The sequence below is a fragment of the Primulina huaijiensis genome, unplaced genomic scaffold (genome assembly GCF_012295235.1).
Source record: "Primulina huaijiensis isolate GDHJ02 unplaced genomic scaffold, ASM1229523v2 scaffold26229_ERROPOS72855+, whole genome shotgun sequence".
Classification (NCBI taxonomy): domain Eukaryota; kingdom Viridiplantae; phylum Streptophyta; class Magnoliopsida; order Lamiales; family Gesneriaceae; genus Primulina; species Primulina huaijiensis.
Window position 1 is genome coordinate 144049 of NW_027356350.1, and position 14149 is coordinate 158197.

Here is a 14149-nt window from a genome sequence, read left to right on the forward strand (position 1 = left end):
TAGTAGTGTAAATATGAGTAGAGTTGACATCTATAAAACCGTAGTATAAAAAACATATTATTATTATTATTATTATTACCGACTTTGTAGTGAGATACGTAGAGTAGTTGTAGTGTAATCTAATTTTTTAAAAAATCCAAATATAATTTGAATGCCCAACAGCCAACGCTCCGCGGTTATTGCCGGGAGACGCATAGTAATAACTATAGAGTGAACCACCACAACTGGGCCAATAAGCTGCTCTTTCTCTTACAACTTAATAAATACACACGCTATGTATGTCCATTTGTCTTTTTTTTTTTTTTAAAAAAAAAGAATGATAAAATCTAAATCATTTGTTTTCTATGTTTTTTTTTACTCGGTGTATTTTAAATTGTTTTCTTTTTAATTGAAATTTTTTATCATGATCAAATATTTAAAATATCTGAGATTAAATTAATAATTTTATTTTAATCATACAAAATATAAATCCTTTTACCTAATAAAATATAATAGAATAATTTTTTTTGAAATAGTAGTAATAATAAAATTGTTAGATTAATTAATTTTGCCTGCAATGCAATATTGGATGGATGGGAATTTGAGGAGGAATTAAAATCCGAGAACCGTTGGCAGAGATAATTAATTAATTAATTATTAAAATGGAAGAAAAATATGCTAGCTAGAATTAGTGAATAGGTGTTGGTGTTGACTTATCGTGCATTGACCAGGCACAAAGTTTAGACATTCAATAAATGATGAATCGCCCTTTTCTTACACTTAACATGTTTACCAGTTCAACACAGATGTGAGAGCAAACTTATTTATGATTCCCAACCGAAATTTGCCGCTGCCAACTTCTCAACAGTCAATTCAATATATTTACATATTATTATTATTATCAACTGATAATAAACTTCTGACTTATGATTACTATGATATTTAAATAAATAATAAAGGGGAGTTTCTTTATATATAAAAAAATGTTTATGGTGAAAGCATTTTCATATTCCTAAATTATATATGTTGGCTCCAAGTGATACTATTATTGAATTTTCAAATTCCATGTTTTCTCCCTGCATGTTATACAGTTACCATTGTTATTTGAAATTTTAAATTAGTATAAAAAAAAATGGGTAGAATTATTATTTTTTTTTTAAAAAAATGGTGTCTATCAGGGATGTGGTCAATGCTTGTGTCTGTCTACTACTAGTACTATGCTAGTTTACGAGTAATCCACACTTATTTTGAAAACACTTTTTGTATTAATGAAGGAAAATAATAATCTATTGATATGGAAATGTTAATGACGTACTTGAATATGTCTATCATATCAGCAAATGTACAATGAAACATATACCAAACCATAATAAAAATACACGACAAATATTTAAGAGACGGCCCAGTTGCATTGTATTAATTAATATTAATATTAAATAAAATTAAATGCGCCATACCCTCCTCAAAGTTCAAACTGGTGCTGTCTTCTCCTACAAAAACAGTTCTAATTTTCCTGCAAAAAAATACTCATCCCAAACAGAGAATGGCACCCAAACTCCCGGATTTCTCTCAATCAGTCAAGCTCAAATATGTCAAACTCGGATACCAGTACCTCGCCAACAATCTTCTCGCCTTCTTCCTCATCCCTGTAATCATCGCCTTGTTTCTTGAATCCCTGCGTTTAAGCCCCGAAGAAATTATCCAATTCTGGGACTCCATGCATTTAACCTCACTCCACATCATCTGCTCTTTGTTCCTCATAATCTACTCCGCCACTTTCTTCTTCATGTCGCGGCCCCGCACTGTCTACCTTATCGACTACGCGCTTTTCAAACCCCCGCAGAGCTTGCGAGTTTCATTCGCAGGATTCATGGAGCACGCGCATATTGTGCTGCACAAGGAACCCAAGAGCGTGCATTTTCAGATGAAGATTCTTGAAAGATCTGGGCTTGGGGAAGAGACCTGTTTCCCACCTGCGATGTGTTTTATCCCTCCTTCTCCAAGTATGCGTCGTTCTAGAGAAGAAGCTGAGCTCGTAATCTTTTATTGCATGGACTCGCTTTTCCAGAAAACGGGGATGAGGCCTAGAGATATAGATATATTGATTGTAAACTGCAGTCTTTTCTCGCCTACACCTTCGTTAACAGCTATGGTGATTAACAAGTACAAAATGAGAAGCAATATCAAGAGCTTCAATCTTTCTGGGATGGGGTGTAGTGCAGGTTTAATCTCCATAGATTTAGCCAAAGATCTTCTCCAACAGCATCCCAACTCGAACGCTGTTGTTATTAGTACAGAAATCCTCACTCCCAACTGCTACTTAGGCAAAGAAAGAGCCATGCTCCTCCCTAACTGCCTCTTTCGAATGGGTGGTGCCGCCGTCCTCTTGTCTAACCGGTGGGCTGAGCGCCACCGGTCAAAGTACGTCCTCTCCCACGTCGTAAGAACCCACAAGGGAGCAGACGACAAATCATACAACTGCATACAGCAAGAAGAAGACCAGGAAGGACATGTGGGGATAAAGCTGAACATAGATCTAATGGCCATAGCGGGAGAAGCTCTGAAATCCAATATAACCACAATCGGTCCTCTTGTTCTTCCTGCATCAGAGCAAATCCTCTTTGCCTTTTCACTCCTCAGAAGAAAATTCTTCAACTCGAAATTAAAGCCATATATTCCAGACTTTAAGCAGGCCTTTGAGCACTTCTGCATCCACGCCGGCGGAAGGGCGGTGATCGATGAGTTGCAGAAAAACCTCCAGCTCACGGCGGAGCAAGTGGAGGCTTCAAGAATGACACTACACAGATTTGGAAACACTTCTTCTTCTTCACTTTGGTATGAACTGTCTTACATAGAATCTAAGGGGAGGATGAGGAAAGGTGACAGGGTGTGGCAGATCGGATTCGGGAGTGGATTTAAGTGCAACAGTGCCGTTTGGAAGTGCAATCGGGATATCAAAACGCCGGTGGAGGGGCCGTGGGCTGATTGCATTGATCGGTACCCGGTTCATATCCCAGAAATTGTCAAGCTCTAGGGATCATTTTGTATTATCTATTATTATTATTGGCAGATGAATATTGAGAAATAATTCGTTTTTCTATTTCTTGAATTTTTATGTATTCCGGGAAAAATTATTAGTGCCTCGCTCGTCCTTGTTGTGTCGTCAATCTTGGAATTGGTTGCTTATTATTTTTAATATTATATAATTATAAATTGTTTGATGAATTCTGAAATATTATGCAATTTCCTTCCCACTATAATAATTTTAAACTTTATTTCTCTTTATCCACTACTCTCATTTAACCTAACATATAAGTTTTTGGCAACATTAATTATTTCTACATTTACTTCAACATGATGATTACTAAGTTTTTGGCAAAGTTTGCATCTTTACCCTCATATTGGTATGTAGCTTTAATTGGGCATTGCAACATCAAATTGCTTGTTTACCCGCGGATAAAAAGGATAGGCAACTAATTAAGATCGCATGTGCAAAAAAATAAAATTTCAACTCCCATATCCAAATCGTTCAGTAAATGGGACTTTAGCCAATTTACTACTATTCAAGCGGCAAATATGTTTCCAACCCAATGTTTTTTCCCAATTATTAATTGTCTCATTAAATGAATTTTGAAATTTTTATGTAGTAAATTTATTTCATCCGTTGGATCCATCCGGAGTCTCTCAGTTGGATCGAACAACAAGGTATTAGGTAGAATGAATGCTAAATAAAATTTCAAAACAATTTTTTCGCATTTCTTTATAAATTCTTTGATGCTGTGTATGTATATTTAAGATAGGGGCGCACAAGGGCAATTAATGATTTTTGGGGGAAATTTCAAATTGGCCTTTTATATTTGTAATTTTTGAGTTAAATTTTCGATATATAAATTTTCTTTTCAATTTTTGTACCTTTTACACCGCGACGCTGACCTGGTGTCACGTGAGAAATGATAAAATATAATATTAAAACTCAATTTCGACAAAACAGAGAACTAACTTGCAAAACATACATTATAAAATTTGCAATTTCCTATAATTTTTCCAATTTGTCCCTTATTTTCAAACTTTTTAACATATTTCAAATGTTTTTATCCTATTGACCAAATTTTCTTGGGTGTGTGCATGTACGCCCATCATCTTCTATATGGTATCGACAACGTATCCATGGACTTAAATATTTGGCAAAAAATACGAAGCAATATCTTAAGTCAAGGGAAAAAAACAGAAGAAGAAGAAGAACAATGACTTTTCCGTGAATTTGATATGGCAATAATAGAAATGATTTTGTTCCCACTGCAACCTCCTTTTGGATGATGGTTAGATTGAACTTTGAAGTATATATCTGGGTTTATTGAATTGATACTTAAATTAATTTAGGAGCCCCTCGACTTTCACAAAATCCATAAATTAACTTTTTATAACAATTGCAAACTTTATTTTATTTACACCCTTTCAACCCCAATAAGGACAAGGTCATTGCTTTTATGGGGAACCATGTGAAGTGCCAACCACCATTTTTCCTCAGTTATTGCAAGATATCATGTATATGCTGTTCTGAATCCAGCCACGGATATGATTGTCATAAATATCGGACCGGAGGAAATAAATTCTTGCAATTCACCCAACTTTGATGTCAGAGACTCGGCTTAGGCGACCTTAAAATGAAATTCTTTTCTCGAATTGGAGAAAATATACATTGTTTGTGACCATGACTTTCACTACTCTACTACAATCTACTTCATCCACTTTATTTTAGGCGAAAAAAAAGTGCCATTATTCAGAATATATTAGACCTAACTCGATTATTTTTTTTTCTTGTTTTTTCACTCGGGTGAGGTCAAATATTTTGATAACTAAATTTCTTCTAATCTCAACCGTTAATATTCTAATTCTACCTAATAATAGGTTTAATTGAAGTGGGGAAACTAGCCAGATCCATACCAAATACAAAACATTTGTATGTAGTAGTAATTATTAGTTTAATAATAATGCAATAATTTAAAGGGTAGAGAATGATAGTTGAGATGACTCACCAAACTTGCACCTAACGTGAGATTGGCGACTTTATTAGAAGGCCCCCGACGGCACATGAGTTGATGAAGGAGATGTGAAATGGGCAAGTACTGTGTAACCGGGGGCACAGGATTCATCGCGGCTCATCTCATCAAGTCATTGCTCGAAAAGGGTCACACCGTTACCACCACCGTGCGCCATCCAGGTTTTCTCCATTCATATTAATCGTTGAGCACGGACATTCGATCGTGAGAACACGATCGTTGAGCACGGACATTCGATCGTGAGAACACGGATTGTTTATTTTATTTTGTGATTATATTCGATTTTTTTTAAAAAGAAATTGAAATATACGAAATCCTTCATCTATGACAATATGAAATGGTTCTGGTCATATAAACATTAATTTGCACTCAAATGTTTTAGCTTTATTTTACATCAGAAAATGTAGACCAAATTAGCTATCTTTGGGAGCTAAATGGAGCGAAGGAGAGGCTCCATATTGTAAAAGCTGATTTGTTGGCGGAGGGAAGCTTCGACGAGGCCGTGGCTAGAGTCGACGGTGTTTTCCACACCGCATCTCCGGTGCTTGTGGCATATGATGATAAAGTCAAGGCAAGTTTAAGGAGGGTAGACTGATAATCTTCATTCATACTAGACTAGAATGTACCAGCAATTTACTTGAAGTTATTGTATTATTCATATACCTTAAATTAATGTCAAATTCATCCATGAACATTTGCAGGAAAATTTGATTGATCCATGTTTAAGAGGGACCTTAAATGTTCTGAACTCCTGCCAAAAAACAAGCAGTGTGAAAAGGGTCGTGTTAACCTCGTCCTGTTCTTCCATAAGATATCGATACGACGTTGATCAAGTATCGCCTCTTAACGAATCTCACTGGAGTGATGCAGAGTATTGTGAACGATACAATGTAAATAAATCCTATTCTAACTCTTTTCCATTTGTCTGCAAACACCACCACAAAACGCACGCAAACTCGATTGACCAAAAAAATAAGTCGAGGCAATTATAGAAACGATATGGTTTCTACAAAATCGATCTTAGAGTTTAAATTTTGTTTGACACGTGATAATCCTTGAACATTATGCGCGCCATTTATCTATAAAGTCTTATTTGCAGCTGTGGTATGCTTATGCTAAGACCATAGCAGAGAAAGAAGCATGGAAAATGGCTAAGGAAAGTGGTATGGATCTTGTTGTTGTGAACCCTTCATTTGTAGTTGGCCCACTACTTGCACCGCAACCCACTAGTACCTTGGTCATAATATTGGCTATTGTCAAAGGTTGGATTTTTTTATTCTACTTTTGATTCATTGCACTTCGTTTTGCTTTTGAAATTTTGTGTTCTGTTTCTTCATAAACGTTAATTTCGACAACTAGAATGCACAATTGATTCAAGAATGAAGCTAGTATCGAAAGGAAGGACTTTAACACCCAAATCTAAGAAAGAAAGACATTTACTGTAAATTTTTTATTTTTTTTTATTTTTGGTTCATTCTTTTTCTAAATCTATTGTTAGGCCTTACTGAAGAGTACCCCAACACAACGGTAGGGTTCGTGCACATAGAAGACGTAGTAAACGCGCATATATTGGCCATGGAAGAAAGCAAAGCATCCGGCAGGCTTATATGTTCAAGCTCCGTTGCACACTGGTCAGAAATTATTGGTCTTTTAAGGGCAAGATATCCAAGTTATCCTTACGCAACCAAGTGAGTCCCTCTGGTGCAAAGATTGAGCGTTATTGGTCTCAAATATGGATTATAAATTCAAAAAGTTATCCTTTTTTTTTTCAGATGTAGCAATAAGGAAGGAGATAACAACCCGCACAGCATGGATAGTAGCAAGATTCTCGAATTGGGTCTCCCTGCTTTCAAAACGATAGACCAAATGTTCGATGATTGCATAAAAAGTTTCCAAATCAGGGGATTCCTTTAAAATAGTTTTTGTGCTCTTTTGAAATATGACCGTACCTTGATGCAATTCAAAGTCAGTCTATACTAAATAAATTAATTAATTGACGAGAAACCTTATTTTTTCCATTTTCTATGAATTACCGTGTTATACATAGTAGAACCCGATGGATCATGTGGATCTCTATAGAAATCACCGTGTTGTACACAGTAAAGCCGTTGGATCATCTAGACCCTTGATCAAATGGTGGTGTTGTGTACAACATCAACGGCTCCATTTCAATACCCAGAGCGAGGAAAGCTCTGAGAATCTAGGAATCTGTTATATGCGAACCTGATAATCATATATCTATTTGATATTAATTCCAATAGAACATTACATATCAATGCAGAAATAGTATCCACGTTTGGATGATAATCTAGTTGTTGCAAAACTGCGAAAAGAAGATGGCTATGGTTAAGGCTATGACCTCAGGTAGCAGAATAAAAACTTGAAGGAGACTCAAAATGATTCATGCCACAGTCAAAATCTCCCTAAGCAAACTAATAAATACTCTTTTACAAGAACAAAACCTCACATGAACTACATAGTTTAGTGTTTTTAAAAAATTGATGTATAATGAATAATAAGTACCTCTAAAAATTTTACTAACTGCAGAACTTAAGGGCATGCTACATTAAGGGGAGTTCCATTTTTAAGAGGTGGTGCTTCATCCACACAAGAAAATTTTTCACCAAAAGCATCGAGATCGAAGTCGAAGTCAAAATCCGGCAGCTCACAAGGCTGATCCGAATCCTTGAATCCAGAAATCGGAAATTCTTCAAAACCAAAATATAAGTCGTCCACTCGTATCCCGAAAATATCGTCAACTACGGCGAGTGAATCAAGATCCAAATCCAAGTTAAGCTTTTGATCAATTTGTGCTAAAGCCAGTAATTCCTCATCCATTAGCCCACTAGCCCCTACAGAGGATTCATCAGCTTTCTCATTTTCAGACTTGATCTTTATAACCGAATCCGAGACAAAGGAATCTATATCAATCACCAAAGATGGAGATGTGCGAGAAGTGGGCGACATGACGCTGAGGCTAGATTCCTCGGCCACATTAACATCTGGCTTCCGATTCTCAGAATCCACGACGGAACAGAGACTTTTCTTGTGAGCATCATTAGATTTTTTTGTAGAATAACACCCGGTGCTATTAGCTAAAGCCTCGAACTCCACTCGTTTTGTTTCGTAAGCCCTCGATGCCTCCTCGGCGCTATTGTAAGTCCCCAACCAGACCCTTTTTTGCTGGATTGGGTCACGTATTTCTGCTGCCCATTTCCCCCATTTCCGCTGGCGAACGCCTCTATATTTCCCTGGACTGACTGTTGGCCTGCTGACTTCGGTGGGTATCAGCCACTTATTTTTGAGATTTTTTTCGCCATTGCTGCAACCCCGAGCCAAACTTTCTGTTTTAGGGGCATTAGATACCCTGCACGCAGCATGAGTTGGGAAACAAATTTCGCGAACAAAACGCTTTCTTTTCATTTCAAGGGCCCCCTCATCATCGGAAGAATCAGTAGCATCCGGATCATTACAAACAATTCGGACTTTCCTTATGGGTCTGGAAGATTGAAACCTGTTTTTCTGGCATCTGCTTACAGTTTCTTGATTCATCGGGACAAATATCAGAGGCTTAGGCGTATTTTCTTGCTTCACTACGCCACAGAGCCCCATAGCAAGAGTAGCCCCGATAACTTAGTAGTCTCGCAAACAGAACAGACCAAATAAATTAAACAGAAACCAGCTAATTTTCCCAAAATTCACGGGATTCAAATCAGCGAAGGTTTTCAGTGAGATATTCTCTGAAGAACAAGAAAATACTAAAAAATGATTTATATGATATCCCCTGAAATAAACAATGCCAGAGCAAGTCCTGCAATCAAAACCGAAGAAAAGCAAAAAAAAAAAAAAAAACAGCAATTAACAACCACCCTTTTAAGATCAACAAACAAAGCAGCCAAACCAGACATCAAAACATACACACACGCCAATCAAATCCAAAAATCCTTAGAGGGTTTAAGGGAATAAAAAGAACTGTATACCTCTTGGGCTTAAAACGCATTGAAACAGTTGGGAAGAAAGAGCGGACACTCTGCTCGATCACAAGGCAGAGAGATCTTGGCATGCACTTAGCAGGAATCGATGAAAAACAGAGCCTCAACACAGCCCCAAAGTTTAAATCCAGATAAAAACTGTCCGACATAAAATCTCTTGCTTGCTGCAGAGCTCCAAAATAAACCTCTCCCTTCTCTTCTCAAAACTTTAACAAAGAAACAAATAAGACCAGCAAAAAGGAAAAATGGGCTCAGTAGAAACAAGAAATGTTTTACAGGAGAAAATGTTTCACAAATACTAACTATAACGTCTCACAAAAGCCACAATCTATCCAAATGGATGGTCGCGATTTTGCCAGAATACAACATAAACAAAACCGACCGTACGAATCACCCAAGAACTTGCAGAAAAAAGAAGATTTTCACCCTTTTTTTTGTAATTGATTACTTTATAAAACAACGACTGACCAAGAACCCAAATCTCAACGCGGGGAAAAACACAGGATGGATAAAATATATATCATTCCTTACCTGAACAAATCAATCAGAAAACTTTATATATATATATATATATATATTAAACAGTTAGGGAATACTTTATGTCAACACATACGTTTATACGTATTGTTTTTACTAAAATGTATTCATTTTGCAGTGACTGCTGCTGAAAAGTAAGTGTGCATATATACAGATTTCTGTGCGTATATTTGGAGTAGGTAATTAAATGCATGATGGGTTGGCATATGGCCATACAATGCATGACTTTTATGTCATGCATATCATGACATGTCAGTGTTGGTGTGGGTCTCGCGTGTTTTTACCACGACCCAATCGGATTGAGTTTAGCAGAGAGTGTCCTTCACGCCAGAAGATGGGGGCTGGCTTTATGGCATTATAGTACCAAAAGACAGAGAATTCCACGAATCCGATTTCCGCAGGCATTTTTTTCCCTATTGTCGGTTTTGGGTCTTAAGTTTGTACTTATTTTTTGTGCTGCCACTGAGATACTTGGTAATCAATTCAAGTCCGTGGATGTTTGAAAAATTATCTTCGTGTTTTTCAACTTTTTTGGAAACAAATAATTTAAAAAGATTATGAAAAACTTTATAATATATTGCCATGTGTGTTGTGAATATGCATGGCATTGGACGAATCGTTTCAGATTTCATGTATGAAAAAAGGCATGCAGGCTTCAATAGGTAAAAACTAAAAACTACACTGCGAATATATTATATTTCTTGAAATCCATAATTTTAATTTCGTCGCATTTTTCTTGCCATTTTCATAAGTGCATGTGATAAAATTGGCAGAATAGGTAAAAATTAACTACACTGCATATGGAAAAGATTTTGTGACATGTTGACAAATTGTATTATTAGCATTTTCATAATCAGCCCCATCGGATTTCGATTCAACGATATGATTGGGGAGAGTACTGTATATATGTGCAATAAATATCAAATATAATTATTTAACATCATTACCAGCAAGGACCTAAATGATTAATTACAGGTTACTAAAAAAACCGAGCAATTAGCAACGAAATTAGTTAAATGATCAATAATTTTAGCGATTGTTTTTCCTAAACCGTGGCTATTTTGAATTTTTTTCGCGGAATTTATAATACCACGGGCAAATTACCATAATTTTTTTTTGAAACTGTGGTAAAATAACGGCAGTTTTGACCTAAAAAAATGGTTTCAGAAAAACATCGTTTGCAACGACGATACGTCATAATCCGTAGTTATTTTTGGCGACAGTTCTTTATAAAGAATCGCGAGTACAAGAACTTAAGAGAATTATGCTACACTCTGCATCAGTTACGGTGGTATACTTCCTATCGTTAATTAGCGACGAAATTTTATTATTCGGTTTCGTCGCAAATTCAAAATTTGAATTTTTTATGGAATTTTGCTACGAGTTACATTTTCTTAAAATTTGTCCCAAAATAGATACAATTTTTTACCTCTTCATTTTCTTCAGTGGTTTTCGCTTATTATCTTTGTTAAAGACGAGTTTTTGTTTTTGTTTTGTTTTGTTTTGTTTTTTTTTTCAAATTTCATGCATTTCAGTTGTATTTTAACTTGAGAATTTTCTTATTATCGCAAATCTGGTGATCGGATTCAATTTTACATCACGCTTGAACAAGGTTCGATTTTACTTATAGATTGTGTATTTATATGTTAAATGCATATATATAGGTAATTACCTAGCTATAATTACGTTTCTATATATACGTGTTAATTATTATTATTTTTTGAAATCATGTGTGTTAATTATTAAATACATGGAATTGGCTATTCATTTTACTGTTAACTAGTAGATTCATTAAATTTTTATGTTAGATTATTTATTTTATTTTATTTAACAACTGGGTAATGTATTTTTTAATGGTTTTTTGTTAATTAATTTGTTATATAATTATTTGTATTATTTAGTATTGTATTTTTATTATGTTCTCGTGTTAATATTAAGTTATATAATTTATTATTTAATATATGTCAGTATTACTTAATTTGATTTAAACGTTAAAAAATATAAAAATATATTTTTTTATTTTGAAAAAATAATTTATCTATATATATTTTAATAAATTAATAAATACTAAATTTTAATGTTGGTTATACTTATCAATAATACTTTTATAAATAAAAATATACTTATATTTAATTAAATTTTTACTTGCTTAATTTATTTTTTAAATAATTCAATTTTTTTAAATTCGGAAAGAGTTATCATATATTTAGACAAGCGTATTTCATAGTTATTAATATGAATTGGTTGTAAAAATATTAGTTTATGTATATTAATGTTTATATTCAAATTATTTATTTGAAACTATTTTATATAAAAAAATATTTGATTAGCAATATTTTAATTAAAAAAATTAGTAATTTAAAACCACATATAAAATCAACTTTTGGCAATCAAATATTAAATATTTATTTGAAACTAATTTATATAAAAATAATTACAAATTAAATTAGCAACGGAATTTATTAAAACACCGCTATTTATCTACGATTTATTTAAAAAACCGTCCTAAAATTAGCTACGTACTTTTAATTAAAACCCTCGCTAAACCGATTAACATTTAATTAATGTATGCCGATTTGACGACGATATTTTTTTATTTAAAGAAACCGTCGCAAACATAGCAGATTATTTTTTTTAGAAATAGTTGCAAACTCAGTGACAATTTGCGTAAGTCGTGTTAATTACAATAATGGAAAATTTTACGTATTGGAAGGAGATTTAATTAGGTATTAAATAATTTTCATACTCCATTTTTTGTGATACTACATACATATACATATTACATAAATGTGAATTATTAGATACGTCGAACTCAATTGCTGGGTAGCCATGCCTATGAATCTATGATCACGAGTCGGCGTGGCATTTGGGTTCCATGAATTTGGCTCGGAATTGATTTTCGGGCAGCTGACGTTTGGGATTTGCTCGAGTCCTATGTTGGTGCATAAATCGATCGGAGTTGGCATAAGACTATCCGATCTCCTACGTAAAAAATACAAACCTGGGAGGCAACCACATGTGTGTACAAAATATCCAAGACATTATAGGTTGGCCCAATCCCAAACCTATTATGAGAATTGTTAAATCTAATTAATGGATAATATAAATTGAACTAAATATGACAAATCTCTTCGATCAATTTTTATAGTACGTTCGTATGAATTATCACATGACGTCGTCAACCGAACTTAAGTATCTATTAATGATCACATACATCACGTGATGCTGTACGGATCTTGACAACTGAAATCACGTGCCACTGGGACCTTTTGGCGTGTACGGTTGGCCTTGTAAGTTGTACGTCGGATTCCATTTTCAAGCTTTTGCGTCGGGCAAAGTATTGAATCCGGATTTTGGGAAGTGACTACCTCCTCACTTTGTGTCACTTCAGTAATATATTAATGCTCAGATTAATTGCTTTTTATATATTCTATTCAATAAGCCTGCCCCTACGAAGTCAACGAATTAGGAGGTGAGTCGCCGAGTTAAATGGGCATTCAGCCCATTTTTTGAGTTGTAGATTTATAGAATTTGCTGGGGTAAAATATTTGGGCTTTTGGCCCAATATAAATCTTCGGCCTCCACCGTCTAAATCATTTTCCATACCTAATACATCACACGTCATTTTGTAGAGTGATGTTATGCCTAGACGAAGGGTAATATCACATGTATTCGCAGTCAACTCCAATAATAATTTTATAAAGAAAGGATCATGGCATGTGATGTCATGTTATACATTATATATGGTTTGTATATGTCCAAGTGTTCATAATCTTAATATATGTGTAATATTAATATTAATATTTAAAATGTTAATATAACAAAACATGAATCATTAGTAGATTAACGTAATAATTTTAGGATATGATGAACTCAACCTATATTTTGTTATCAATCCTTGTATTTAAGAAAAGAAAAATCTTATCGAGAAAGAAGATATTTTCTTGAGATGAAAGTTGCAGAGATATTGTATGGATTTCCCGGAGAATACCGATGTCTAAAACAAAACAAAAAAAAGGTTAAGGTAGCGAGTATGTCTCTTGTGAGACGGTCTCATGAATCTTTATCTGTGAGACGTGTCAACCATACCGATATTCACAATAATAATTAATATTCTTAGCATAAAAAAATAATATTTTTTCATGGATAATCCAAATAAGAGATCCGTCTCACAGAATACGACCCGTGAGACCGTCTCACACAAGTTTTTGCCTAAGGTAGCACATAATACCATACGATTGTATGGAAACAAAAGAAGCACGTAAATGCTTTGAAACATATAGATCACTAGTCACCTGTGTGTTCTTGCTAAACTTGATTTCTTCATTTAATCTCACCAGTCAGTCACTTACTTCTATTATTTATTTGATTAACATTCGAGTGTACCACACAATCATTTTACTTATAGCGGTTAAATATCTAGAAAAAATATTTTTATATTTTCCAAGCAAGTTGGAACATCGTTTGGCAAATGAAAATCTGGGTAATTCTTCCTCAAATAAAAATAAAAAATATCGGTAATTCCAAACACGAGGCAAATAACTGGGTCTATTAACTTTAGTTGGGCTTTTAGGTCTTTGA

At 34.4% G+C, this 14149-nt stretch overlaps 3 protein-coding genes across 3 annotated transcripts; 2 read left to right on the forward strand and 1 right to left on the reverse strand.

Annotated features, from left to right (window-relative positions):
- Positions 1-1451: 1451 nt before the first annotated feature.
- Positions 1452-3214, forward strand: LOC140967692 (3-ketoacyl-CoA synthase 5-like). Its single transcript, XM_073428397.1, has one exon. It carries the CDS (start codon positions 1523-1525, stop codon positions 3011-3013), a length of 1491 nt encoding a protein of 496 aa, XP_073284498.1. The 5' UTR covers positions 1452-1522; the 3' UTR covers positions 3014-3214.
- A 1768-nt stretch (positions 3215-4982) lies between these two features.
- On the forward strand, positions 4983-7061 carry LOC140967691 (tetraketide alpha-pyrone reductase 2-like). Its single transcript, XM_073428396.1, has 6 exons — positions 4983-5200; positions 5438-5610; positions 5741-5929; positions 6139-6301; positions 6538-6727; positions 6812-7061. The coding sequence occupies exons 1-6, from the start codon at positions 5095-5097 to the stop codon at positions 6951-6953; spliced, it is 963 nt and encodes a 320-aa protein (XP_073284497.1). The 5' UTR covers positions 4983-5094; the 3' UTR covers positions 6954-7061.
- A 223-nt stretch (positions 7062-7284) lies between these two features.
- LOC140967689 (ethylene-responsive transcription factor ERF118-like) lies at positions 7285-9673 on the reverse strand. Its single transcript, XM_073428395.1, has 2 exons — positions 9020-9673; positions 7285-8850 (listed from the first exon to the last, which is right to left on the reverse strand). Exon 2 carries the CDS (start codon positions 8649-8651, stop codon positions 7590-7592), a length of 1062 nt encoding a protein of 353 aa, XP_073284496.1. The 5' UTR covers positions 8652-8850; positions 9020-9673; the 3' UTR covers positions 7285-7589.
- Between the last annotated feature and the right edge of the window lie 4476 nt (positions 9674-14149).